General features: G+C 41.8%; 1 protein-coding gene across 1 annotated transcript in view; it reads left to right on the top strand.

The window, feature by feature from the left end:
* Positions 1-27,906, top strand: part of LOC308297681 (pyruvate carboxylase, mitochondrial-like) — a 550,569-nt gene that overhangs the window by 452,964 nt on the left and 69,699 nt on the right. Inside the window, exons 17-19 of the mRNA XM_080741213.1 lie at positions 6,539-6,779; positions 23,366-23,533; positions 24,784-24,865. Coding sequence (XP_080597339.1) covers positions 6,539-6,779; positions 23,366-23,533; positions 24,784-24,865 — 491 coding nt within the window. The remainder of the gene's footprint in view (positions 1-6,538; positions 6,780-23,365; positions 23,534-24,783; positions 24,866-27,906) is intronic.

Genomic DNA, 27,906 nt, shown 5'->3' with positions numbered 1-27,906 from the left:
CAAGTGAGTTATACACTAACACACAAACTACCCTGACAACGCCGTCTTCAAGTGAGTTACACACTAACACCCAAACTACCCTGACAACGCTGTCTTCAAGTGAGTTATACACTAACACCCAAACTACCCTGATAACGCTGTCTTCAAGTGAGTTGTACAATAACACCCAAACTACCCTGATAACGCTGTCTTCAAGTGAGTTGTACAATAACACCCAAACTACCCTGACAACGCTGTCTTCAAGTGAGTTATACACTAACACCCAAACTACCTTGACAACGCTGTCTTCAAGTGAGTTACACAGTAACACCCAAACTACCCTGATAACGCTGTCTTCAAGTGAGTTATACACTAACACTCAAACTACCCTGATAACGCTGTCTTCAAGTGAGTTATATACACTAACACTCAAACTACCCTGATAACGCTGTCTTCAAGTGAGTTATACACTAACACCCAAACTACCCTGACAACGCTGTCTTCAAGTGAGTTATTCACTAACACTCAAACTACCCTGACAACGCCGTCTTCAAGTGAGTTATACACTAACACACAAACTACCCTGACAACGCCGTCTTCAAGTGAGTTACACACTAACACCCAAACTACCCTGACAACGCTGTCTTCAAGTGAGTTATACACTAACACCCAAACTACCCTGATAACGCTGTCTTCAAGTGAGTTGTACAATAACACCCAAACTACCCTGATAACGCTGTCTTCAAGTGAGTTGTACAATAACACCCAAACTACCCTGACAACGCTGTCTTCAAGTGAGTTATACACTAACACCCAAACTACCTTGACAACGCTGTCTTCAAGTGAGTTACACAGTAACACCCAAACTATCCTGACAACGCTGTCTTCAAGTGAGTTATACAGGAACATTCAAACTACCTTGATAATGCTGTCTTCAAGTGAAAGAAGGCTCAACTATCACAGCAAAAGTGCCAAAATTTAGAAGCAAAGACTGCTGAAGGAGCACTAAAACGATGAAGCGCGTCCGTGAAACATATATTTTCCGCACTCAAGTGAGTTTCAGTAACACTACCCTGATCGTCTTCAAGAGAGTTCGCTTTTTCGTCAATTTTCCCATTTGACCGAGTGTGTATGTCTGTCTGTCCGTATGTCTGTCCGTATGAGTATGGCAACACCAGCTGCAGTGCTGTTGAGCAGCCTGCACCGGTCACTTCACGTGGGTGTGATTTAAAAAAGAAAAAAAGAAATAAGAACAATAAGAACAATTCTAATAAAACATTGTCACCTCAACCTTCCCAAAATATGGATGCTAGGTTGAAATTGGGTTTTTTAGTGTATAGAATAGAATGTGGCTCTGTATTGAGAAATGAACGTGCACAAAACACTGATATAGTAAATAATTCATAACTTAGGGTATGGTGGCATTTATTTAAATAATAATGTGTGTTTGTCACAAAATGTCAATGCACATACTGTATTCGCAGCACACCAGTGGTGCCTCGGCACTGCGTTTGGGAACCACTGCTCTACTGCCCCATTTCACGCAGAGATGGAAACTAATTGCACCCTCGTACTATCAGGTGTAAATAATCCCAGTGCACCTCATTCACCAAATATGGTATTATGATAACTTTACATCTTAATGTGTGCAGGAAAACATCTGTCACTTTAGATTTTAACCACTTTAACAATTATTTCATACTTTGGTTATTCAAAATACCGCTATTTTTGTGCAAATCTTTTAAAGCGAACATTTTTTTAGCTCCTCCTAAGCGTGAGTGTATGTGTAGTAGGCCCCTGCACGGGCCTAAAATGTGGGCCCGGGCCCGGCCCTGGCCCGTGGACTTCAGTCCAGGCCCGGCCCGTGGCCCGTTTGGTGCTGCTATTTAAAGCCCGAGCCCGGCCCGAAGCCCGTCACCTTATTATTAATTAATTATTTGTGTGCGCTGCGCGCTGCTGCAGCTACACTCTCAAGGGGAGTCCATACTGTCACAGACCACCGAAATTTGCGTCGGAAAGGTCCAGTTCAACTACAAAATGACATCTCTTGCAACTTCTGAAAAGGATTACTCCTAATTTGAGTTCGGAAAGCTGCACGCACGTCAGAAAGTCGAAACTTTCCGACGAAAACTATGGTCGGAGAGGACGGAGACTGAGAGATGTATGTACAGCCCTCTATAGCTGTGCTCGTCTTGCGCTCTGATTAAAAGAAAGAAGTCAACACAACACAACACAACAGCACAGCAAGTAATTACACACACATCACATCACAACGCAAGAAATCTTCCTCCACCCACCGTTTGTTATGTTACTGTATATCTTCACAGCAATTAGATATTGATATTATTGTCGGCTTGCCGCCCGTGGCCATCTCGTAAAATACAGAGTATCGTCGCACGCATCCCGTAACTGATACGGGACTCGGGAGGTCGGGGAATCATTACAGGGCGATTTATTTGAGAAATGACGGTGAAATGGGTGAAACTGCAGTAGTGCTCCTAATGTTCTAGTCTCGCTGTGTTCGCAGAGTCGCAGAGTAGACTTGTGTGACTGTGAGAAGAAAGAAAAGCCGTCAAGCCCTCGGCTCGTTGCGGCTCTCCATTGGCTAATGTACTCATGTCACGACCAATCAGAGCCGTGGTTGCTATAGATACGGATAGAACCCATAGCCTAGAAGGCTATGGGTTCTAGAAGCCTAGAAGGCTATTAGCCTAGAAGGCTATGGGAGGCAGCACTCACTCACACACCACACTCCATTCTAGCTAAGCGCACACACAGAGACGTCATGTGTGAAATTCACAGCGCGAAATGTTCCGAGCATGGTTCTAAGCCCGGGCCCGGCCCTAGGCCCGTTGGTGAGTTTCGAAACGAGCCCAAGCCCGGCCCGTTTTGGCGGGCCGGGCCGGGCCCTGGTCGGGTCCCGTCGGGCTTGCAGGGGCCTAATGTGTAGGTAGGTTTGTAGGTTTGTTACTATGCGTGTATGTAGCCTTAGCATGAACTGCAATACGGCTGGTGACCAAGTGGCGCTGTTGCGTCACACACACACACACACATACGTACACGCATGCACAGTTGCACACTCATACACACGCAGTCACGCACCACCGCTCACTTCAAACTTGGTTTGATTTTAACTCAAATCTCTGCATCTCAAATATTTTGAGACGTGGTTCCACAGCCAAACACATATCATTCTGTGGGTCCTTGACATGGAAAGGTTAGAAAACCACCAATATAGAAACATAGATGTTTCAATTAAATAAAGTAAAATAAAAACTGTTAGGATTTAGAGGACATTTGTAGAATCGGCCTCTGGTCTCAATGGGTTAAAGGGGGATGAAACCCAAGGCTGGTTTGGTTTGCTTTCCAGTTCACAGAACACCTACAGCAGGTTAAAAACATGGCAGGCTATTAAGCAATGCAGCTGCAGCTAATCAGGTGTGTCCAGAGCCACAGAATGCAACAGGTGAGGCACTATTAATTTGCCTGGGCTGTATTCATATTTTAGAGAGAGAGAGAGAGAGAGCAAGTATATACACACACAAAAACAGTGAACAGAAACTCTAGTCCAGGGGTCTTCAACGTTTTCAGGCCAAGGACCCCTTAGTTGAGAGAGAGATGAAGCAGGGACCCCCACAACCTTTTCATAGATTCCATACAGTTTCATGGTTTGACTGCACAATCATCAGTGTATTTTGGATCCATGTCAATGTGTGTTTTCAGATATTTAACCAAATTTGAACCATCAGTACTTAATAAACTTGACCTTTCACTCTGTATTTAGTCTGCTCTTTTCCTCCCTCTAGTCTATACAAAACCTCTTTGCCTAAAATAGCCCCAGTTAAAACATGATTCTTTTGGGGGTCGCGGCCTGAAAAGGCAGAGAACCACTGCTCTACTCTCCCATCTTGTCACCTCTTTTACTCTCCCCTCCCTTCTTCCTCCTGTTTCTCCTTTACTTCTTATCTCTCCTCTCCTCTTCAGTTCCTCTCATCTTTTATCCTCCTCCTTCCTGTTTGTTCCTCAACTTCTAACTTATTTTACATTACCATCCCTTAATCCTTGGTCTCCCCCCTCTTCTCTTCTCTTCTCTTCTCTTCTCTTCTCTTCTCTTCTCTTCTCTTCTCTTCTCTTCTCTTCTCTTCTCTTCTCTTCTCTTCTCCCTTGCCTCCGCCTCCTCTCCTCTCTTCTCTTCCCCACAGGGACTGCCGTCTAAAATGTGCGGATGATTGTGATTAATGGCTTTGATCTATTTGCCTCACTCTACCCATCGTGCTCTCCCATGCTCCCCTCTTCCTGTCTGTCTCTCTTTGTCACATCTTTCTCTCTCAATCTCTCTCTACGCCTGTAACATCTCACAGCTTTCTCTACATCACAGACTGTGTCTTTCTTTCTTTCTTTCTTCTGCCTTTCTCACTGGCTTTCTATCCGCAGTTTTGCCAGCAGAATAAAATGTCTCTATTAACTAAATAAAATGAAAGTGTCATTTAGTTTAATTGATTTTAAAGGGCACTTTGCAGGGGTCACATGGTAGACTTTTGCAGCCAGATGATGATAGCCTTTTCGAGTTTCTTTATGCTTTTTATAGGACTTGATCTTATTTCTAATCATTGTTGAAGCATGCCATTCAAAACGAACGTCCCGACGAATGTACAATAAAGTATTATTTGATCTCATGTTATATTAAACGTTCGAAATAGACTAAACTGCAGAGGATGTGAAGAGCCATATCACGGCTCTCTCTTCACATCTAGCGAATTTGTCTCTTTGAAGGAATATTCCTATCAGTCTCTTGACTAATCTCTTGGATCAACGCGCAGCGTTGGAAAGTGGGCAGACAGTTCTGCTCTGTTTTCAGTGTTTAATTGCACTGCAGTGTTTTTGAGATAATGTAGAACTAGATTGCACCATGTAGGCCTTGTGTGAAGCGTATTATCATGCGCTCCACGTTACCACTCAGCGTAAAAAAAAAATAACGGAGCCATGGGGAAAAGGATAATAACCATGGATTGATCAAAGAGTTTGTAAAAAAAATCGCTGTGTCTCGACTCTCTCTACAGGTTTTATTTATTTATTTATTTATTTATTTATGTTTCATTGTGGTAACCTATTGGGTTTCATAGAAAGTTCATGACCAATGAGGCATTCAAGTATACCTCAATTGTGCACTCAATTGTGCGATTACAACCCGACAAGTGCTTTAAATTGATGTCAGTGTCGGACACGTGACTTGATGTCAATGTCACACACACTCCCAGAGTAAAAAAAATAAAACCCCGCAGAATACAATGGCTGATGGGGTAAACCAATGACAGCTGGGATTTACCTATATTAGTTTGGATAGGATTGTGTGTATGTATATACAGTACGTCTTGGCACATTTGTTGATGTTTTTTCCTCATAAGCTGTGTTTCCATAGGGATAGGGTTGGAATGGGAATATGGTTGAGGAACGGCTGCTATTCATGAGGCGGTTATGTCGATGCATGCACACGGCTAGCTTATCGGCACGGGCACTATTATCGGGAGCGGAGTTTGCATGAAAATGCAGTCATTTTATTTTATTATTGTGCGTGTAGGTTTATGATAATCCTATGAGATTGTTCTGCACCTCTGGAACATGGTTCATTCATCACCGTTTCTCTGCCTGGCTTTGCTTCGCTTTCACTCTCTTTGTCTGTTGCTGTCTCCGTATCTGACTCTCTCTCCCTCTCTCTCCCCCTCCCTTTCTCTCCCTTTCTTTTTGTTTCTCTCTCTCTCTCTCTCTTCCCCCCCCCCCCCCCCCCCTCTCTCTCTCTTCCTCCCTTTCTCTCTCTCACTAGATATATCTTCTAGATATTTCTCTCTCTCTGCTCCCGTGCATCTCTGTGGCTCGGAAACCAATAACACAATATACTATAAAAGTATTGTTCAATATTATACAATGCCCTTTCCATCTGAACCCACTCGCCTGTGCACCCCACTCGTCCCCCCCCCCCCCCCCCCCACACACACACACACACATATGCGCTTACATGCTTGCTTGCTCACACGCATGCACAAACACCCACTGACACACACACCCACACATGCATGCACGCCCACTAACCTACCCACACACGTGCCACTTACCCAGTGGTGTAAAGTAACTACGTACATTTACTTTAGTACTGCACTTGTTAGGCATTTGCACTTTACTTGAGTATTTCTAATTTCCAACACACTTTTCTAGTTACTTTGTAAATTATAATAATTATAAAACATACATCAACCACTTTAGCCCTATTTTATTACCTTGGCTATTTGAAATTAGCAGATCTACAAGATGTGACGACGCGTTGTGAGCTTGTAGATCTGCACTTTTACTTTTGCTACTTTAAGCACATTTAATTTGATGCCAACACTTTCATACCTTTACTCATGTACATTTTGAATTCCGGACTTTCACTTGTAACAGAGTATTTCTATATTGCAGCATTGATACTTCTTACTTAAGTAAAACATTTGAGTGCTTTTTTTCCACTTCTGCTTGCCACTTAACCTCTCCACCCTCCCCCTCTCCCCGGGTTTTCCTCCTCCAGGTTCTGCGAGGTGGCCAAGGAGAATGGCATGGACGTGTTCCGCGTGTTCGACTCCCTCAACTACCTGCCCAACCTGATGCTGGGCATGGAGGCGGCGGGCCAGGCCGGCGGCGTGGTGGAGGCCGCCATCTCCTACACGGGCGACGTGTCCGACCCCATGAGGCAGAAGTACTCGCTGGACTACTACATGAAGCTGGCCGAGGAGCTGGTCAAGGCCGGCACGCACGTGCTCTGCATCAAGGTGAGAGGCAGTGTTTGTGATTTCCTCAACTAAAACTATCAGGGTTCCCACGGTCATGAAATTCCTGGAAATATTTTGAAATTAGAAAAATATTTTTCCAGTACTGGAAAAGTTTTGGAATTGATCAACGGTCTTGGAGGAAGGTCCTGGAAAAATAGCTATGCATTGTCTTTGGTTATTGATTTTGTTAATACCTCTGAAATGACAAATTAAACATTGGCCAAATTGTCAAATATTAGAGTTGTGAGCATGTAGATCTGCTATTTTTTCACAATAGAAACGTGTTATACAAAATTCCTCAACTCTTGTGCTCGTCAGGGTGCCGGGTCCCCTAGTTAAAATATAATTATTTCGGGGGTCACAGCCTGAAAAGGTTGAGAACCACTGGCATACACTACCTGTCTCTGGGCATTGCGCATAGGAGTAAGCGACTTGTTATTGAGCTGAATTATTGTTATATAGTCCTGGAAATTGGGTTAAATATTCTGGAAAAGTTTTGGAAATTAATTGGTAAAAATGTGTGGAACTATTGCCGAAAAAATGCCTGTCAAAATTGTGAATAACATTTCATGTGGTTCTAGTCATATTTTAGTCATCTGAAACGTTTTAGTTTTATTCTAGTTTTAGTCGACTAAATACCGGTATCATAATATTTTAGTTGACTAAATCTATAGTTGATTTAGTTGAATAAAATGTATTTTTGGCAGGCCATGATGGCATGTAATTGGAAGATTTTTACTTGGCTTTCACTTACTGTAGATCTGCTATTTTCAGCGTAAATATTTTGAATATTTGGTGTACAGGTAAAAGAGGACCATGTATAGACCCCTTTGGGACCTCAGTCAACGAAGTACAGTATATCGTTTAAGTGGTTAAATTACACTCTTTCATGAAATTACATAAATTACATTTTCATGAAATCAGCAACAGAATACAAACAAGATATGTGTATGTATAAAAAGTGCAGCGAGGAATAAAAAACATTAAATGGATCAGGCAATAACATTTCAAAACTTTTTTGTTATGGAAGGCCGCTCTATAAAAGTACATTTTAAGAATTAATTTCAAGCCGAGTTCCTCATACTGGTCGTTCAAGAGTCAAGGAGCCTTGTAATAACTCCAGGGCCAGGCCGTGAAGTTCCTTAAAGCAATTAGTAAAATCAGACAGGGAACCAGTGTAGGGAAGTTAAAGGGGTATTTCACTTTCAAAAAAACTTTTGGTAATTTTATCATCTAATCAGGCTTTTATGAACACCCTGAACATTTTTTAATTAGCTTGATTGAATATTTAGATATTTTATGTAAATGTTACCAGGCCCTCCAGGCCCAGGGCCTCTCCCCACACACACCCATTGTAACTTCAAACTTCATTTTAACCATGATAGATTCATTAAAAACACACATTATTTTTTCTGGTGACTCATACTACCCTCCTAATATGTGAGCAGGCCGTGTTTTTTCGATAACATTTTTCATTTATCTTTAATAATTATTTTTTTGTATTTCATTTTTTCCATTTTTCCAAATAATTATTACAAATAAATTAAAAAAGTTATCGAAAAAACACGGCCTGCTCACGTATTAGGAAGGTAAAATGAGTCTCCAGAAAAAAATAATGGGTGTTTTTAATGAATCTATCACGGTTAAAATGAAGTTTGAAGTTACAATGGGTGTGTATGTGGAGAGAAGCCCTACCACTGCTCCCTGTTGAAAGTGGAATATCCCTTTAAAATACAGTACCAGCTCAGTGGGAGGTCCGGGGTTCAATCCCAGACGGTCACGCCATGGCAGAGACCATGAAACTGGTTCTCAATGCCTCCTTGCATTTGGAGAGCGCCCAAATTGTTGCCTCAGAGCAGGGAATCTGTATGTAAGCTTGACACTCAGCATCAAGGGTTAGCTCCCCCAGAGTTACACTCAGCATCAAGGGTTAGCTCCCCCAGAGTTACACTCAGCATCAAGGGTTAGCTCCCCCAGAGTTACACTCAGCATCAAGGGTTAGCTCCCCCAGAGTTACACTCAGCATCAAGGGTTAGCTCCCCCAGAGTTACACTCAGCATCAAGGGTTAGCTCCCCCAGAGTTACACTCAGCATCAAGGGTTAGCTCCCCCAGAGTTACACTCAGCATCAAGGGTTAGCTCCCCCAGAGTTACACTCAGCATCAAGGGTTAGCTCCCCCAGAGTTACACTCAGCATCAAGGGTTAGCTCCCCCAGAGTTACACTCAGCATCAAGGGTTAGCTCCCCCAGAGTTACACTCAGCATCAAGGGTTAGCTCCCCCAGAGTTACACTCAGCATCAAGGGTTAGCTCCCCCAGAGTTACACTCAGCATCAAGGGTTAGCTCCCCCAGAGTTACACTCAGCATCAAGGGTTAGCTCCCCCAGAGTTACACTCAGCATCAAGGGTTAGCTCCCCCAGAGTTACACTCAGCATCAAGGGTTAGCTCCCCCAGAGTTACACTCAGCATCAAGGGTTAGCTCCCCCAGAGTTACACTCAGCATCAAGGGTTAGCTCCCCCAGAGTTACACTCAGCATCAAGGGCTAGCTCCCCCAGAGTTACACTCAGCATCAAGGGTTAGCTCCCCCAGAGTTAGTGTCGAAGAGTCCTTGAGCAAAACGCTGAACCCCTAATTGCTCCTGATGCGCAGGTTCGTGCCTTGCATGGTTTTCCTCAGCCATCAGTGTATGAATGTGCGTGGATCAGTGTTGTTTTTGACAGCACATTTTGATTTAGTTTTAGTCATAGTCTTTTGAATAAAATGTAATTTGGTTTTAGTCATAATTTAGTCACCTGAAAAGTATTAGTTTTAGTCTAATTTTAGACTAAAACCAGTTGATTTAGTCGACTATAATGTATTTTGGCAGGCCTTGATGGCATCGTAAGGACTGATTTTACACTTGGTTGTGTGCTGAAAATAGCAGATCTACGAGCTTGTAGATCGGCTATTTTCAGTACGCAACACCTGAGAGCAACCAAACATAAACGACTCTCTTCTCCACAAGTCCCTCCCTAACGTTTTAGTCTAGTTTTTATTTTGTTGACGAAATTGTCAATATATTTAGTCTTAGTTTTAGTCATCGCAGCTTAATTTTTATTTAGTTTTTATTTAGTTTCCGTCAGTGAAAAAAATCAAAGGACAAGGTACAATGTATGTAGAGCGCCTTAGATAAAGGCGCTGTATAAATGCACCATTTACCATTTACATCAAGCTTCCTCGCGCTACAGAAACGGCTGTACTGTGGGCTTCTGACCTAATCGGCCTCATGAGGCTACTCATATTTAATAACAACATTGCAATTATAGTCAAGGCGCAAATAAATTATGCCTTGGTGTCTCCCACTTATGGAGTAGACCAGTGGTTCTCAAACGTTTTTTTCTTTTTTTTCTTTTTTTTTTTTTTCTCCCTTGGACCACCCCACTCGTTCATGCATGCATCCACACACACGCACACACACACGCACAGCTGTATACTTCTTCACAACCCAGCTAGTGATCTTAATAGGCTCTATGCATATACGCCATTTTGTTCTACTTCCGGGTATCTTTCGACTTCCTTCACAGGTGTTACCGATGATACTAATGAAGGGTCTGTTCCATTCTGGTCAAACACAGGGACGTTGATGTTTCAATATTGAGCTGGGTGCTCGTTTTTGACCCCGCCCCTTTTTAAGTAGGTATTTGTACTTTACTTGAGTATTTCCAATTTCCAATACTTTTACTTCTACTCCACTACATCTCGGATCCAAATATTGTACTTTTACTCCACTACATTTATTTGAAAACTTGAGTTACTAGTTACTTTTCGGATATAAGTTATAATATTTTAAAACACACATTAACCACTTTAGCCATTATACCTAGGTTGTTTGAAAATAGCCGATCTACAAGCTCCAAACGCATCATATCACGACTGTGAGCTTGTAGATCTGCTATTTTCCAAAAAATTGTACTTTTACTTTTGGTACTGTAAGTACATTTTGATGCCAATACTTTCGTACTTTTACTCAAGTTCATTTTGAAGTACATCTACATTGCAGTATTGATACTTTTACAAGTAAAGAATGTGAGTCCACTGGTCTTTGCCATCTCCAGGCAAACGTCACAATGCAGTGTCAGCCTGGCTTCATCAAAGTCGTCTCCATAGAATTGCACCATGCGTTTGCGGGCGCTGTTTCCGACAACACAATCCTCCACGTGTTGACCATTTCCACACGTGAGAAAAACTTTAGCCTGATTCTCAAAGCAAAAACAACGTGCTAAAAGTGTCTAGCTGCATACGCAGGCCACGGGCTGAGTGCAATGTAGTTGGAAGCAATGGACTGCAGTCTGCAGCGATGCCGTTTTAGTGGTCCAGCGTGTGGGGCACAGGGGTCGCAGAGACGGTGCGTCTTCGTCTTGGTAGGCTACATCATACAGCCAGGATGTGGGGCGGTCTTTGCTGTGTTAGCCCTATACCCTATACTAGACAAAGCCAACGTGTGATATCGGCCGAGTGCCAGGAATGCAGTTTGGCCAGTTTGGGAAAACTTGTGAAAAGACTGAGTGCTAGGAATTGTCGGCGAAAAATCAATGGGCTCTCATAACTGTACACTCAAGCACTCACGCGCCCCCTATGATCCCGCCCCTGGTCAAACAGAGTCAGGGTGCTGATATTGTGCATGTTGGCTCACTGGAAACACTCTGCTACACCAGTGGGTCTCAAAGTGTCCTTGATTGGGTTCCAAATGTCCCCATACAGGTGTGTAACTCTGACAGTGTACAAATGGAAGCAAATGGACCTGCAAGGGTCCATTTGATTCCATTTGTTGATTCCATTTGTACAGAGTCTTGGGGGTGCTTGAAATTAAAGAACCACTGTACAATAAATCAAACAGACCCTTCGTTAGTATCATCAGTAACACCTGTGAAGGAAGTTGAAAGACACCCGGAAGTAGAACAAAATGGCGTATATGCATAGAGCCTATTAATACTTTACTAACGTGTTGAAAACAGCACGGCAGTACAATTTAACAAGTTGTCATAAAAGAAAATGTCCTGGGGGATTGTTTCTATTGTAGTCCTTTATGCAGAGGTGTAATTCCAGAAAATAGCGGGTGGCAAAAATAAGTCACCACTTAAGCTCTGTTTCTAAATTAGTGAAAATAGTGGATCTACAAGCTCTCAACACGTCGCTGGGCGACACGTTTGTAGATCCACTATTTTCGCTATTTGTTTGGGGTCCGAAAAGATAAAATGTTTGAAATCAGATTAAAGGAGCTATAGTCAACTTTTTCTTGAAAAACGGACGCTAAAGTAAAAATAATGTTTTGAAAATATTTTAAAAAAAAGATTAAGCTTCATATATGTGTTTCTATTAAAAAATGACCACAAAAAGCGTAAAATAACGATAAAATGATAATATTTTTTGGCCATTGTCAGCCTGACTTTGTTTACATCCCTCTTCTATTCTTTTATATGGATTGATAAGGGATGTAAATAAAGACAGGCTGACAATGGCCAAAATTATAAATTTATCATTTTTATTAGCGTTCGTTTTTCAAGAAAAAAATTACTATAGCTCCTTTAATCTGCTGAAACAATTCAGAGTTGGGGACAATTATGCATAAAATAACTGAATTTTAGGTTAAACGTGAACACTAGGGGGTGGCCATTGCCCTCCCCTGATGACCCAAAAGACAAATGCCTATATGTACTCAATTTATCATTCATCAAGACATACAATTGACGCATTTTACAGTAAGCTGCGTTAAACTGTAGCTTACCCGTACAAGGCACCCGAGGTTGAAGAGAAACACTCCAATTCCCGAAATGCAACAGGAGATCACATGACCAGGAAGTGCAGTTCCCTCATAGATGCCATGTGTCATGAGATTCACAAAAGTGCATTTATCTTCTAATATAACTTTTAAATCACGTTCATGTTTAAAACGAGCCCTTCTCTACCGGCCGTTACAAAAGCACTGATGGCCGTGGTTGTATTTTTTTTCTGTTCTGAGTGAAAGAAAATACTAGCCTGACACTCAGCCTGAATTGACATTTCGTTTCACTTCATTATTCAGTCTGAAGTTGGTTCCACCCAGGGCGATTGATGGGATGGGCGTTGCCAAAGAGGCAGTCTTCTGCGATTGGTTCACCGTCTGACCAACACAACAGTAGTGTTGTTATGTGTGGCTGGCTAGTGGCTAGCCTGTTGCTTGCTAGTGCTACTTGCTAACCAAAGAAACAGCAGGAATAGGAGCACAACGAATTAGTAATCAAACACAACATAACATGTCTGCTACTGATGTTTCATAGCGAGATCGATAAGATCGCATTTTACTGCGACGCGATGTGTCGTCCGGCGGCGGTGAATTGCACATAAGTTCTGGGAAATCCCCACCCACGCTGATCACAAGACGCTGATTGACGATGCTGATTCGCCGTACGGATTTTCGAACGAGGAAAGTCTCTTCACTGAGAGCAATTCTAGACCCCTGAATCGCCAAAACAAAAATTTAAAGTGGTGTGGCTAGCGATTCAGGGTCTGGAACTAGGCTAAGATAATACTATAAAAAAAAACAGGACATACTGTACTAGGATTATATCTACTCAGATTACTTTTACTCTGAGCCTCCGAAATAAGGTAAAATCAATAACATGTTGGGCACTTCATCGTGGGCACCCAGTGTGTCAACTGCAAACTCCTCCAAATTTGGTGCCAAATGGTGATGTGGTAAAGCACACCGATCCTACAGCCGTTTCAGTATGAGTGCTACTAGACATTTTAGCCATTTGGAGAGCGCCCAAATTGTGCCAAATGGCCTTCTATGCCTCAGAGCAGGGAATATGAGTGTAAGCTACAATTTGGCAGGCTTGTTCTGCATGTACTGCCTGAAGGAAATCCATGCTCTGCTAGCCACCATCCTTTCATCAATACTAATTCCTCTACCAGGCTGCTACATCGCTACTATCTGTCCTGTCCGTAATCGCTGGGGCTTCATCTTGAACAGACTGTTTTAGCCCGTTTAGGACGGGGAGACCTTTTGGGGGTTTTTGCCTTTCAAGACGGGAACCCCTTTTGGGGTTCTTGTTGCTACAGTATGTACAGTATATATACTAGCAACATTGTGTGTTTTGTGATTTTTGAATACATATTTCGTCGTTGTCGGGTGGAAACCTTTTATGTCCCAAAGACTTCCTTTTTTTGTTATTATTTTAAAATCGTGAAAATAGCCGATCTACAAGCACACAACGCCTCGCGGTGCGAGGCGTTGTGTGCTTGTAGATCTTATATTTTCACTACTTTTGTATGATGAAGTAGGGCTTTAATTAATGAGAAAAAATGTATTTGAAACTTGGAGATACAAGATTTCTGCCTGACAGACGATTGAAGTTTCCGAAAATGTAGGTAAGGATTTAGACGGCTTTTTTAGAATCGGCCTCAGTCCTAAAAAGGTTAAAAGGTTTTCCAGTGAGAATAGCAGATATCCCTGCAATAGCAATATCCTGCTGTCTGCTCGTAGATTGTCTCTTTTCGAAAAACATTTCAATATGTATGAAATAGGGCTTAAGTGATTAAAACCGGGAAAAGACAATTTATGCCATATCATGATTATGATGTACAAAATCCTAGATGAGATCTAATCTCTTAGATATCTTTAATTCATCCAACCTCTCTATGTATGTGTGTGTTATCAACATAGAGAGATTTCAGCGGGCACACACCCAGCCAAACTTGACAACAAAGCTATTACAGATCGACCAATTAGACAAAAGTAGCTCATTCACCCATGTTGAAAATGCTTGTAGGACTTTAAGGGTGGCTTGCACCAACACGGATTAGGCCTTAACCTGGTTTAAATCAAGGTTTATCTTTTAATTCAGTTGCACCAAACTTTAAAACATAGTTTTCATTAATCAGGTTTAGTTTTAAACCATCCTTTTAATCTTGGTTTTACTTTTCATTCTAAACCTGGATTAATGTTAATCCTGTTGCACCACTACTTTAAACTTCGATTTAAACATCAATAAGGGATTAATTTTAAACTTGCTGTAGAGGTGGTTTAAATGCAAACATGCCATTGACATGAATGGTAAATTTAAGTGGTGCAACGCACCTCGATTTAAAATAAGTCCTAGATCAACAAACCCTTGATTAACCCTAAACTAAGATTTATTTAATCTCTTGGTGCAATCGGTATCATTTAAAGCCTATACATTGTGTTTCAAGCAGGCGTTACCGTATATTACAATCCACTAGCACCAGGTACCTATACTTTAAATTCCATGCACAGTTTTATCACCGAGAAATTATAATGTCATATGCTGCTGAACTGAATCCAAATGCGAATATCCCGTGTTTAGATGATCCACACCGCACCTAATTTATTTTCCAGTTCCAACATTGACATTTCCTCCAGGAACTGAATAACAGAAGATGGTCTTTTCTGCCCTCCGGTTAAGCAGAATGAGTCTCTGGGACAGACAATGAGGCGAAAGCGTTCATTAGCCGACCCGAAAGGCCATCCTCTGCTGGGACCAGCCCAAAGATGGCCATTAAGGCGCTAGACTTCAGTGTGTTTTAGCCCGTAGATGAGGGGGGCGTTCAAAGATCGGGGACCAGACAGAGTTTCAGTTTGTTAACGCAGCTCTCAATGTTTATAGGCTGGGATCAAAATTAGGATCAACATCTTGTCCAATTATGGGGATTTCAGTTTGGTCAGTTCAATTGAAGGAACTTGTAAGAAGATTTCATTTTTGAATCCCCGTAGGGAAATACATTTTTAGACATCCAGTCCCTAAGATCTTCCAGACAGGTTATTTAACAGAACTGGTTTAAAGAGATGTTGGTCTGCATAACACTGGAAGGAGATTGTGCCTACATGCAGTATAATGCCGCCAAGTGAAGCATAATGCCAACAAAATAGGATTGTGGGCACATTGTCCACTACTTATGGGGGAGGAAAGTGAAACAATGGTCACCAACGCACGCACGCACGCACGCACGCACGCACACACACACACACACACACACACGCGCAATGATTTTCCATGTCTGATGTAAACCGCTGCAAAGCACTCCCAGCTATGCTAACCCACTGCTATAATCCAGTCCAACACGTATGGATGGAATGGAACGGGGTGCTCTGTGACTCTGCCAGCTCTGTGCCGCTGTTGAAGTCCTGATTGAAAATTATTTTTCAAATAATTGCCTTGAACTTCTGCCAGGAGTTTTACGAGGCCGGTATTTCCTTAGTGTTTTTTTTATTCGAGTTTTGAAATTGGCCTGTGACTGAAACGCAAGTATACTCTTCAAATAATCAGGGACATATCCAGAAGATAGGAACTTCCTATCTCCTGGATATGTAAATGGTAAAATGGTGCATTTATATACCGCCTTTATCCAAGGCGCTGATTATTTGTAGGGTTGGTGGTTAATAGCGTCCTATTAGGAAGCTATTACTAACAACTCATACTGTAACCTTAAACTTCCAACTACAGTATATGCCGCCCTAGACTGCTAACACCCACATACGCATACTACCTTGTATCTCCATGGTTTAGCTACAAACTTACACGTGACCTTGTAGATCTGCTATTTCTTTTATATTTGTTTAACATTTTGAAAGTGAAAGTGGTTATGTGTGTCCGTATAACACACATCCTCCATTGTTTGGTACTGAGCTGAAACTGCCACAGCAGTTTTACTAAGAACAAAAAAGGCAGCTCGCCACTCACTTATTGGTAGCTCCAATATGTATTTGTGACAAGCAGCAGTGATAAATGTTTCGACCGTTTAGGTCTTCTTCAGTATAATTTCTTGTTCTTTATAAATATTTAACCAATTAAAAGTATTAACAAGAACTTTTGACTAAATAATAATATCTACATTGGATCCATTGATAGATAGATAGATAGATAGATAGATACCTTTATTATCCCAAGGGAGAAATTCAGTTGTCCAGTTGTAGCATAGCAGTATACAGTATTTACACAGTTACAGAGAAGTAAGACAAAAGATAGATAAGAGTAAAAGAAAAAAAAAGAGCAGTACAGTACCAATAAAGAAAAGGTGCATCAATAGAGGGGGCGAATAATATATAAGTATATACATAAAGTGACTTACAAAAAGAGACCGTAACAGTCAATGCTAGTTAGTGCAACAAGTATCTCACTGACATTGTTAAACAAAGCAGAATACTCAGAAACTACCAACACAACCTAATAGTGCAAAGTCAAAAATCAGTGCGAAAAAAACCGAACAAAAAAAGCAGCTCAGAGAAGAAGAAAAACTAGGGAGCGTGTCATTGGACCTGAGAGTAACGGTATATTTCAACCCTCTATGGTTATGGATAACAGCAGAGCATTCGTTTTTTTTTTTTCACGCAGATGTTTACATACATCAGAGCAGCTTTCGGGACTAGTTGTGGCGTTCAGGTTTTTAAGACTTGCTCCCAAACAAATAACTTTGCGTCACGTTCCCTGGAGCCCTTATCTAAATGAACGGAGAGATGATAATACCACACAATGAATTAATTCCTTTGTTCAAGCATGACATTTTTCAGACAGAGAATATCAACACCCTGTTCCACCACCCAACCAGCCATGCAATACAAATAAATAAGTCATAATAGAATCACACACGTTGGTACCAACACCACAAAAGGCTGGCTGTTCTAATGAGGTTAACCATTTATGGATGTGCTGAAAATGTTTAGCCAAAATTTATGGTGAAAATGCCCGTGATGATTACAGTTTCATGGACATCACGACTAACCTGACTTCGCCAGATGGTGGCAGCAGTGCGTATGCCTGCATAACGCTCTGCCTTTACAATCTGGGATTGCTCGGGCAGACCCGATGTAAAGGGTGGGCCATTTTTTCAAATTCTTTAGCAGGTGATTGGCCTGTCTGCATGACGTTACACCCAGAATCCGCCTCCTGGGTTTCCACGTGGTCTGCAATCAGACTCTATTGGCTCAGAGCCGCTCATAGTCCGCCCGTTGCTGCCGCTGATTCGTCCGGCCCGGGACTTTACGAGTGTTATCAACTCTCCCTGAGCAATCTCAGATGGTAAAGGCAGAACGTTATGCAGGCATACGCACTGCTGCCACCATCTGGCACAGTCAGGTTACATCACGACCACATCCATTTAACCATTATTTTATACTTTGACTATTCAAAAATAGCAGATGTACAAGCTCTGCGCTATGATCTGCTATTTTTGAAAACTTTTGATAATTTGTGCAAATCTTTGAATATATATATATTTTTAAAGCAAGCATTTGTAACTCGTATCTTTCTTTCTCGGGTCCCTGGAACTAAATATTTTCAGATGGGGGTCTGCGGTCAAGTACATATAATTTTAGGGGTCCTTGACATGAAAACGTTTGAGAACCACTGATCATAAAAAAAACAAAAAAAAAAACTCAGAAGGTTTTAGAAAACATTTTGTAGAATTGTCCCTCAGGTCTTAATGGATTAATGCATGAATCATAACAACACAGCTGTTGTTTTAGAATTAAACATTTGTGTATGTGTGTGTGTGTGTGTGTGTGTGTGTGTGTGTGTGTGTGTGTGTGTGTGTGTGTGTGTGTGTGTGTGTGTGTGTGTGTGTGTGTGTGTCTTGTAGGACTTTAAGGGTGGCTTGCACCAACACGGATTAGGCCTTAACCTGGTTTAAATCAAGGTTTATCTTTTAATTCAGTTGCACCAAACTTTAAAACATAGTTTTCATTAATCAGGTTTAGTTTTAAACCATCCTTTTAATCTTGGTTTTACTTTTCATTCTAAACCTGGATTAATGTTAATCCTGTTGCACCACTACTTTAAACTTCGATTTAAACATCAATAAGGGATTAATTTTAAACTTGCTGTAGAGGTGGTTTAAATGCAAACATGCCATTGACATGAATGGTAAATTTAAGTGGTGCAACGCACCTCGATTTAAAATAAGTCCTAGATCAACAAACCCTTGATTAACCCTAAACTAAGATTTATTTAATCTCTTGGTGCAATCGGTATCATTTAAAGCCTATACATTGTGTTTCAAGCAGGCGTTACCGTATATTACAATCCACTAGCACCAGGTACCTATACTTTAAATTCCATGCACAGTTTTATCACCGAGAAATTATAATGTCATATGCTGCTGAACTGAATCCAAATGCGAATATCCCGTGTTTAGATGATCCACACCGCACCTAATTTATTTTCCAGTTCCAACATTGACATTTCCTCCAGGAACTGAATAACAGAAGATGGTCTTTTCTGCCCTCCGGTTAAGCAGAATGAGTCTCTGGGACAGACAATGAGGCGAAAGCGTTCATTAGCCGACCCGAAAGGCCATCCTCTGCTGGGACCAGCCCAAAGATGGCCATTAAGGCGCTAGACTTCAGTGTGTTTTAGCCCGTAGATGAGGGGGGCGTTCAAAGATCGGGGACCAGACAGAGTTTCAGTTTGTTAACGCAGCTCTCAATGTTTATAGGCTGGGATCAAAATTAGGATCAACATCTTGTCCAATTATGGGGATTTCAGTTTGGTCAGTTCAATTGAAGGAACTTGTAAGAAGATTTCATTTTTGAATCCCCGTAGGGAAATACATTTTTAGACATCCAGTCCCTAAGATCTTCCAGACAGGTTATTTAACAGAACTGGTTTAAAGAGATGTTGGTCTGCATAACACTGGAAGGAGATTGTGCCTACATGCAGTATAATGCCGCCAAGTGAAGCATAATGCCAACAAAATAGGATTGTGGGCACATTGTCCACTACTTATGGGGGAGGAAAGTGAAACAATGGTCACCAACGCACGCACGCACGCACGCACGCACGCACGCACACACACACACACACACACACGCGCAATGATTTTCCATGTCTGATGTAAACCGCTGCAAAGCACTCCCAGCTATGCTAACCCACTGCTATAATCCAGTCCAACACGTATGGATGGAATGGAACGGGGTGCTCTGTGACTCTGCCAGCTCTGTGCCGCTGTTGAAGTCCTGATTGAAAATTATTTTTCAAATAATTGCCTTGAACTTCTGCCAGGAGTTTTACGAGGCCGGTATTTCCTTAGTGTTTTTTTTATTCGAGTTTTGAAATTGGCCTGTGACTGAAACGCAAGTATACTCTTCAAATAATCAGGGACATATCCAGAAGATAGGAACTTCCTATCTCCTGGATATGTAAATGGTAAAATGGTGCATTTATATACCGCCTTTATCCAAGGCGCTGATTATTTGTAGGGTTGGTGGTTAATAGCGTCCTATTAGGAAGCTATTACTAACAACTCATACTGTAACCTTAAACTTCCAACTACAGTATATGCCGCCCTAGACTGCTAACACCCACATACGCATACTACCTTGTATCTCCATGGTTTAGCTACAAACTTACACGTGACCTTGTAGATCTGCTATTTCTTTTATATTTGTTTAACATTTTGAAAGTGAAAGTGGTTATGTGTGTCCGTATAACACACATCCTCCATTGTTTGGTACTGAGCTGAAACTGCCACAGCAGTTTTACTAAGAACAAAAAAGGCAGCTCGCCACTCACTTATTGGTAGCTCCAATATGTATTTGTGACAAGCAGCAGTGATAAATGTTTCGACCGTTTAGGTCTTCTTCAGTATAATTTCTTGTTCTTTATAAATATTTAACCAATTAAAAGTATTAACAAGAACTTTTGACTAAATAATAATATCTACATTGGATCCATTGATAGATAGATAGATAGATAGATAGATACCTTTATTATCCCAAGGGAGAAATTCAGTTGTCCAGTTGTAGCATAGCAGTATACAGTATTTACACAGTTACAGAGAAGTAAGACAAAAGATAGATAAGAGTAAAAGAAAAAAAAAGAGCAGTACAGTACCAATAAAGAAAAGGTGCATCAATAGAGGGGGCGAATAATATATAAGTATATACATAAAGTGACTTACAAAAAGAGACCGTAACAGTCAATGCTAGTTAGTGCAACAAGTATCTCACTGACATTGTTAAACAAAGCAGAATACTCAGAAACTACCAACACAACCTAATAGTGCAAAGTCAAAAATCAGTGCGAAAAAAACCGAACAAAAAAAGCAGCTCAGAGAAGAAGAAAAACTAGGGAGCGTGTCATTGGACCTGAGAGTAACGGTATATTTCAACCCTCTATGGTTATGGATAACAGCAGAGCATTCGTTTTTTTTTTTTCACGCAGATGTTTACATACATCAGAGCAGCTTTCGGGACTAGTTGTGGCGTTCAGGTTTTTAAGACTTGCTCCCAAACAAATAACTTTGCGTCACGTTCCCTGGAGCCCTTATCTAAATGAACGGAGAGATGATAATACCACACAATGAATTAATTCCTTTGTTCAAGCATGACATTTTTCAGACAGAGAATATCAACACCCTGTTCCACCACCCAACCAGCCATGCAATACAAATAAATAAGTCATAATAGAATCACACACGTTGGTACCAACACCACAAAAGGCTGGCTGTTCTAATGAGGTTAACCATTTATGGATGTGCTGAAAATGTTTAGCCAAAATTTATGGTGAAAATGCCCGTGATGATTACAGTTTCATGGACATCACGACTAACCTGACTTCGCCAGATGGTGGCAGCAGTGCGTATGCCTGCATAACGCTCTGCCTTTACAATCTGGGATTGCTCGGGCAGACCCGATGTAAAGGGTGGGCCATTTTTTCAAATTCTTTAGCAGGTGATTGGCCTGTCTGCATGACGTTACACCCAGAATCCGCCTCCTGGGTTTCCACGTGGTCTGCAATCAGACTCTATTGGCTCAGAGCCGCTCATAGTCCGCCCGTTGCTGCCGCTGATTCGTCCGGCCCGGGACTTTACGAGTGTTATCAACTCTCCCTGAGCAATCTCAGATGGTAAAGGCAGAACGTTATGCAGGCATACGCACTGCTGCCACCATCTGGCACAGTCAGGTTACATCACGACCACATCCATTTAACCATTATTTTATACTTTGACTATTCAAAAATAGCAGATGTACAAGCTCTGCGCTATGATCTGCTATTTTTGAAAACTTTTGATAATTTGTGCAAATCTTTGAATATATATATATTTTTAAAGCAAGCATTTGTAACTCGTATCTTTCTTTCTCGGGTCCCTGGAACTAAATATTTTCAGATGGGGGTCTGCGGTCAAGTACATATAATTTTAGGGGTCCTTGACATGAAAACGTTTGAGAACCACTGATCATAAAAAAAACAAAAAAAAAAACTCAGAAGGTTTTAGAAAACATTTTGTAGAATTGTCCCTCAGGTCTTAATGGATTAATGCATGAATCATAACAACACAGCTGTTGTTTTAGAATTAAACATTTGTGTATGTGTGTGTGTGTGTGTGTGTGTGTGTGTGTGTGTGTGTGTGTGTGTGTGTGTGTGTGTGTGTGTGTGTGTGTGTGTGTGTGTGTGTGTGTGTGTGTGTGCGTGTCCGCGTGCGTGCGTGCGTGCGTGCGTGCGTGCGTGTGTGACATGCGTAATCATGATGCATGATTGCAGTGTAGTTGATTAGAACCCTATTTTCCTCGGAATAGCGAACAATGAAAAGGCACGGCACGAATGTCAAATAGCCTAGTTGAACTCAATGACTTGTCATCCTTCGTTTTGCAACAAAACAGTTTGCTAAACGGAATTATTCCTCCATATGTCCTCCTCCTCCTCCCACTAACATCTCTCTCTCTCTCTACTCCTCTTTCATCCACTCTCTCTCTCTCTATCAATACGTTTCTCAAAACCTCTCAAGGTCTTTCTCTCTCTCACCTAAACTCTACTACTTTTTCTATTCCCAGGCCTCCTCTTGTTTCAACCTTTTCCCTTCTATTTCATCCTCTCTATATCAATATGTTTCTCCAAATCCTCTCATACTTTCTCCTTTCTCTCTCTCTCTCTCTCCTAAACTCCTCTTCATCACTGTCGGGCAGAAATCTCGTATCTCCAAGTTTCAAATGTGTACGTTTTTTCGTAAAGCAAAGCCCTGCTTCATCTTACAAGACTGTCGCACAAGACTAGTGAAAATAGCAGGTCTACAAGCACACAACACCTCGCGTCGAGATCCGTTGTGTGCTTGTAGATCGGCTATCTTAAATCGTTTTTTAAATGATAAATACAAAACGAACGGTTTTGGACATACAAGGTTTCCACCCGACAACGATGTCTTGTTTAACCCTTTTAAACCGGGTATGCATATCTGTCACCACTTTAACCATTATTTCATGCTTTAAAAAATAGCAGATATACAAGCTCACAGCGCGGCACCGAGTGCCGCGCTGCGAGCTTGTAGATCTGCAATTTTTTTTTTAATCTGCAAATCTTTGAATGTGTATATATTTTTAAAGCAAACATTTGTAACGCAAATCCTTCTTTCCCTTGGTCGCTGAAACTAAATATTTTCAGATGGGGGTCCGTGGTCAGATACATATCATTCTAGGGGGTCCTTGACATAAAAAGGTTTGAGAACCACTGACAGAGAAACACAGGTTTTTCAGGAAACTGTTAGGATCTAGAAGACATTTTTTCAGGTTATAACATATTTCTTCTACCTCTCTCTCTCTCTCTCTCTCCCCTCTCCAGGACATGGCGGGTCTGCTGAAGCCGACGTCCAGTAAGCTGCTGATCAGCGCGCTGAGGGACCGCTTCCCCGATGTTCCCATCCACGTGCACTCCCACGACACCGCCGGCGCCGGCGTGGCCGCCATGCTGGCCTGTGCCGAGGCAGGGGCCGACGTTGTGGACGTGGCGGTGTGTACACGCACGCATACACACACCAGTGTTGTTTTTGACAGCAAATTTTGATGTAGTTTTAGTCATAGTCTTTTGAATAAGATCTCATTTAGTTTTAGTCACAATTTAGTCTCCTGAAAAGTTTTAGTGTTAGTCTAATTTTAGTCGACTAAATATCATGAGATTTTAGTTGACTAAATCTACAGTTGATTTAGTCAACTAAAATGTATTTTGGCAGGCCTTGATGGCATCGTAATGACTGATTTTACACTTGCACGCTGAAAATAGCCGATCTACAAGCTCAGTGCGACGCGTTGTGAGCTTGTAGATCTGCTATTTTCAGCAAGCAACTCCTGAGAGCAACCAAACATAAAATGACTTTCTTCTCCACTAGTCCCTCACTGACGTTTTAGTCTAGTTTTTATTTTGTTGACGAAATTGTCAATATATTTAGTCTTAGTTTTTTGTCATCACAGCTTTGTTTTTATTTAGTTTTTATTTAGTTTTCCTCAGTGAAAAAAACGCAGTCGACACACATTTGTCGTCATAGTTTTAGTCGACGAAATCAACACTGACACACACACACACACACACACACACACACACACACACACACACAGTCGGGCAGAAACCTCTCCATAATATTCTAACTTTTTTATGTTTTTATTTTATTAATGACGCCCTACTGGATCATACTACAGCGTCACACAAAAGTATCAAAAGTAGCCAATCCGCAAGCTCGAAATGTGGTGTGAAGTGACACGTTTATAGCTTGTAGATCTGCTACTTTAGAAACTTTTGAATTTGAATCCTGAAAAGTAACAGTTTTGACGTAAGAGGTTTCCACCCGACAGCGACGATATTGCATAAACACTTTAATTAGCAATTTATAATTGGAAATGACTGTTGTCATGGTTTTATGTTTATCACGTTCAGAGTGGTTAACACACACACGCACACACACACACACACACGCACGCACGCACGCCTGCACGCACACACGCACGCACACACGCACGCAGGCAGGCAAGCGCGCACAAACACACACACACACACACACACACACACACACACACACACACACACACACACACACACACAATACACAGCACACCTATTTTGCAGTAATGGCAAACAATGAACTCCCTGATACAAAATACTTGTCTACACAAAATCATACATTACACATTGTGCACAGATGCAAACACGCAGTTAAACTTAATATTTCTGCTGGCTCACCTCATAAATGTGAACGTCGCTCTCCTCAGGTGGATTCCATGGCGGGGATGACCTCTCAGCCCAGCATGGGAGCCATGGTAGCCTGCGCCAAGGGAACAAAGATGGACACTGGTACGTGACAGGCTTGAGAGCCGTAGCATTGTAACAGCAGAGGCAGCCAGGCTGAAAGTGGTCAATGGTGGTCCATTATCTGACCCCCGAGTAGCACCGTCACACAATGTCACATACCATGACGTGCAAACGGATCGTACCGCATCAATACGGCATTCTGATGGTTTGTGAAGGTCGTTGCAAGAAGCCATTGTTGTATACATGCAGTACAGTTTGACCAAATCAATGTGAACAACCAATAGATGACCTTAAATAGAAGCTGAGCACGGCATTGATTCTGATGCACTGTAGGGCTGAAAGACATGGCTATGTAGAGGACACTGAGGCAGCTGTGACTCAGGAGGTGTAGGGCTGTTTGTACTCGGTTCCATCCCCGGCTTTGTGTTGAATTGTCCTTGAGCAAGACTAAGTGTTGACGGTTCAAGTGGTTAAATAGGGTTCCCGAACCCTAACCCTAACACAAATTGACATGAATCCAAAATACACTGATGATTGTGCTGTCAAACGATGAAACTATATGGAATCTATGATAAGGTTGTGGGAGTCCAACTAAGGGGCCTTGGCCTGAAAACGTTGAAGACCCCTGGTGTAAAGCACTTTGCATAAAGGCGCTACGAACATGCAGATCATTTACCATTCCTACCGACCAGTGTTTCCCAAACACAGGATCGCGGCTCATTTGGGGCCTCTGAGTTGTATCTTTTTTGGGGCGGGTGGGGGCTTTTATGCCTTTATCGACAGGACAGTTGTCTGACAGGAACTGGGAAGAGAGATGGGGAGTGAGACACCCAGCAAAGGTTGTCGGGATCTGGATTCAAACCCGTGGCATTGCAGCCTAGGGTGCCAGGACCACCATGCCGGCAGTCTATTGGTTACAAATAAATATCTTGTTTGTTTTCACTTTTATTATTAAAAAATATTATTGTGATTTTAACCAGACACATGGTTATAAGTATTGTAGTCCAGAGTCCATCCGTATTGATGGTCAGGGAGACGTCCCTGACCGCTGCCCCAGCATCCTGAGATGTTCTGGGACCAAAGGGCCGAAACAAGGCTCCCAGCTGATGCTGATGAGCTGATGCTGATGACCCTGGTCAACAGCTGCTACTGACTGCCACCAAGGATTTCCAGCAAGAGGAGCAAGTTGCAACATCTTTAAGTAGCTCTTGCAGATTCTGCTTGTAGCAAAGCATCTTTGATGATGTATTTCACCTAGTTATTTTTTAGGGGGATTTAATTTATTTATATCTTTATTTTAAAAGCTGAAAACTGAAAAAGTTTGGGAATCTCTGCTGGAGACAGACGGGGGGGGGGGGGGGGGGGGTAGCGAGATACTGTAAGTAGGTAGGAAGGAAGGCGCTATGCAGTGCTTGCAAATGAAATCTGACACACTTTTAAAAATGGAACACTGGTTGCATCGCTCCAAATAGATTTATGAACCGTTCAGACAGCAGATATGAGTGGAGTGGGAAAAAAATGAAGGGTCAGTGCATTACTGTCAGTTCCATATTTTAGCTAATGGTTATTATTCCCCCGTGGAGTGAATTCTGGTGGTCAAGTGCAGTGAAAACAGGATGTGCAAATAGCGCAATAATGAACAAAACAAAAACACGCCGCGGCGTCCAGGTGGCGAAGGGCTAAAGTTCCTGCCCGCCGCCGTAGAGAGCAAGTAGCGTGGAGTTCCATTACCCCATTTAGGCCTAAAATGTGTGGATGCTTTAACTATTAAAAAATAGCAGATATACAAGCGGTGCCGCGCTGCGAGCTTGTAGATCTGCTATTTTTGAAAAAGTTGTGAAAATGTGAGCAAATCTTTGAATATATTTGTATTTTTTAAAGCGAACGTTTGTAACTCAAATTTTGCTTCTGGGTGGTCCCCTGGAACTAGATGTTTTGAGATGGGGGTCCGTGGCCAAATAAATATCATTTTGGAGGTCCTTCACATGAAATGGTTTGAGAACCACTGACACAGCAGTCTCTCAAGAACAGACTAACTGAGCTCCAGTTAAGTGAAAAGGACCTTTTCTTTGACCTTGGCTAGCCAGATTGCTGACATAGAAACATAGGTTTTTCAAAAAACCTTAGAAGGATTCAAAAGATCTACAAGCTCGCAGCGCGGCACCAAGCTTGTATATCTGCTATTTTTCAATAGTTAAAGCATAAAATAATGATACACAATAATGTGTACCCGTTCTAAATGGGTTACTCAGCGGTGCCTCCAGCTTGGCACGCTTGAACAAACAACTGTTGTCCCAGGTTTCCAGAAGTTGGCATTCCTGTTCCCTTCCTTTTCCCACAGAAACAGAATTGAACGGCAGTGGTGGAAAAAGTACTCACATGTTTTACTTAAGTGAAAGCATCACTACTATCGCAATGTAGAAATTCTCTGTTACAAGTAAAAGTCCTGTATTCAAAATGTACTTGAGTAAAAGTACAAAACTACTGGCATCATAATGTACATAAAGTACCAACATTAAAAGTACTCATTACGCAGGATGTACCATTTCAAGTTTTCAAATGGATAAAAATATTTTGAAAATATCTACAAGCTCACAATATCAATATCAATATCGCCTATTTTCAAATGGACGAAATGTACAGTATACAGTATAGGGCTGAAGTGGCTAATGTATGTTTTGTAATAATAATAAAAATCGACAAAGTTTTCAAATAAACGTAGTGAAGTAAAATACTTCGATCCGAGATGTAGTGGAGAAGAAGTGAAAGTATAAGAAATTTAAATACTCAAGTAAAGTACAAATACCTCAAAATTGTTTAAAAGTACTTAGTTACCTTCCACCACTGCGAGAAACACATATGAAACCGTCATGTATGTGTTTCCCATTCTGTTCCAAATCGTCTGCCGAGCCAATCAAACAACACGGGACATGAAAGGCATGCCATTTCTGAAAAGCTGGGACTAGAGTTAAGCGCAGAGCCTATACTGGCCCTGTTCGCAGGTGGGGGCAGGGGAGAGTGTTCTCTGTCGCTGCAATAGCATCTCCTACGGTTTGTTCTGGGAATCCGGGGGACCCGGTCAG

This window comes from Nannobrachium achirus (genome assembly GCF_963921795.1).
Source record: "Nannobrachium achirus genome assembly, chromosome: 14".
Taxonomy (NCBI): Eukaryota; Metazoa; Chordata; class Actinopteri; order Myctophiformes; family Myctophidae; genus Nannobrachium; species Nannobrachium achirus.
The sequence above is the reverse complement of the archived record's forward strand: the minus strand, read 5'-3'. Positions and strand labels throughout refer to the sequence as shown.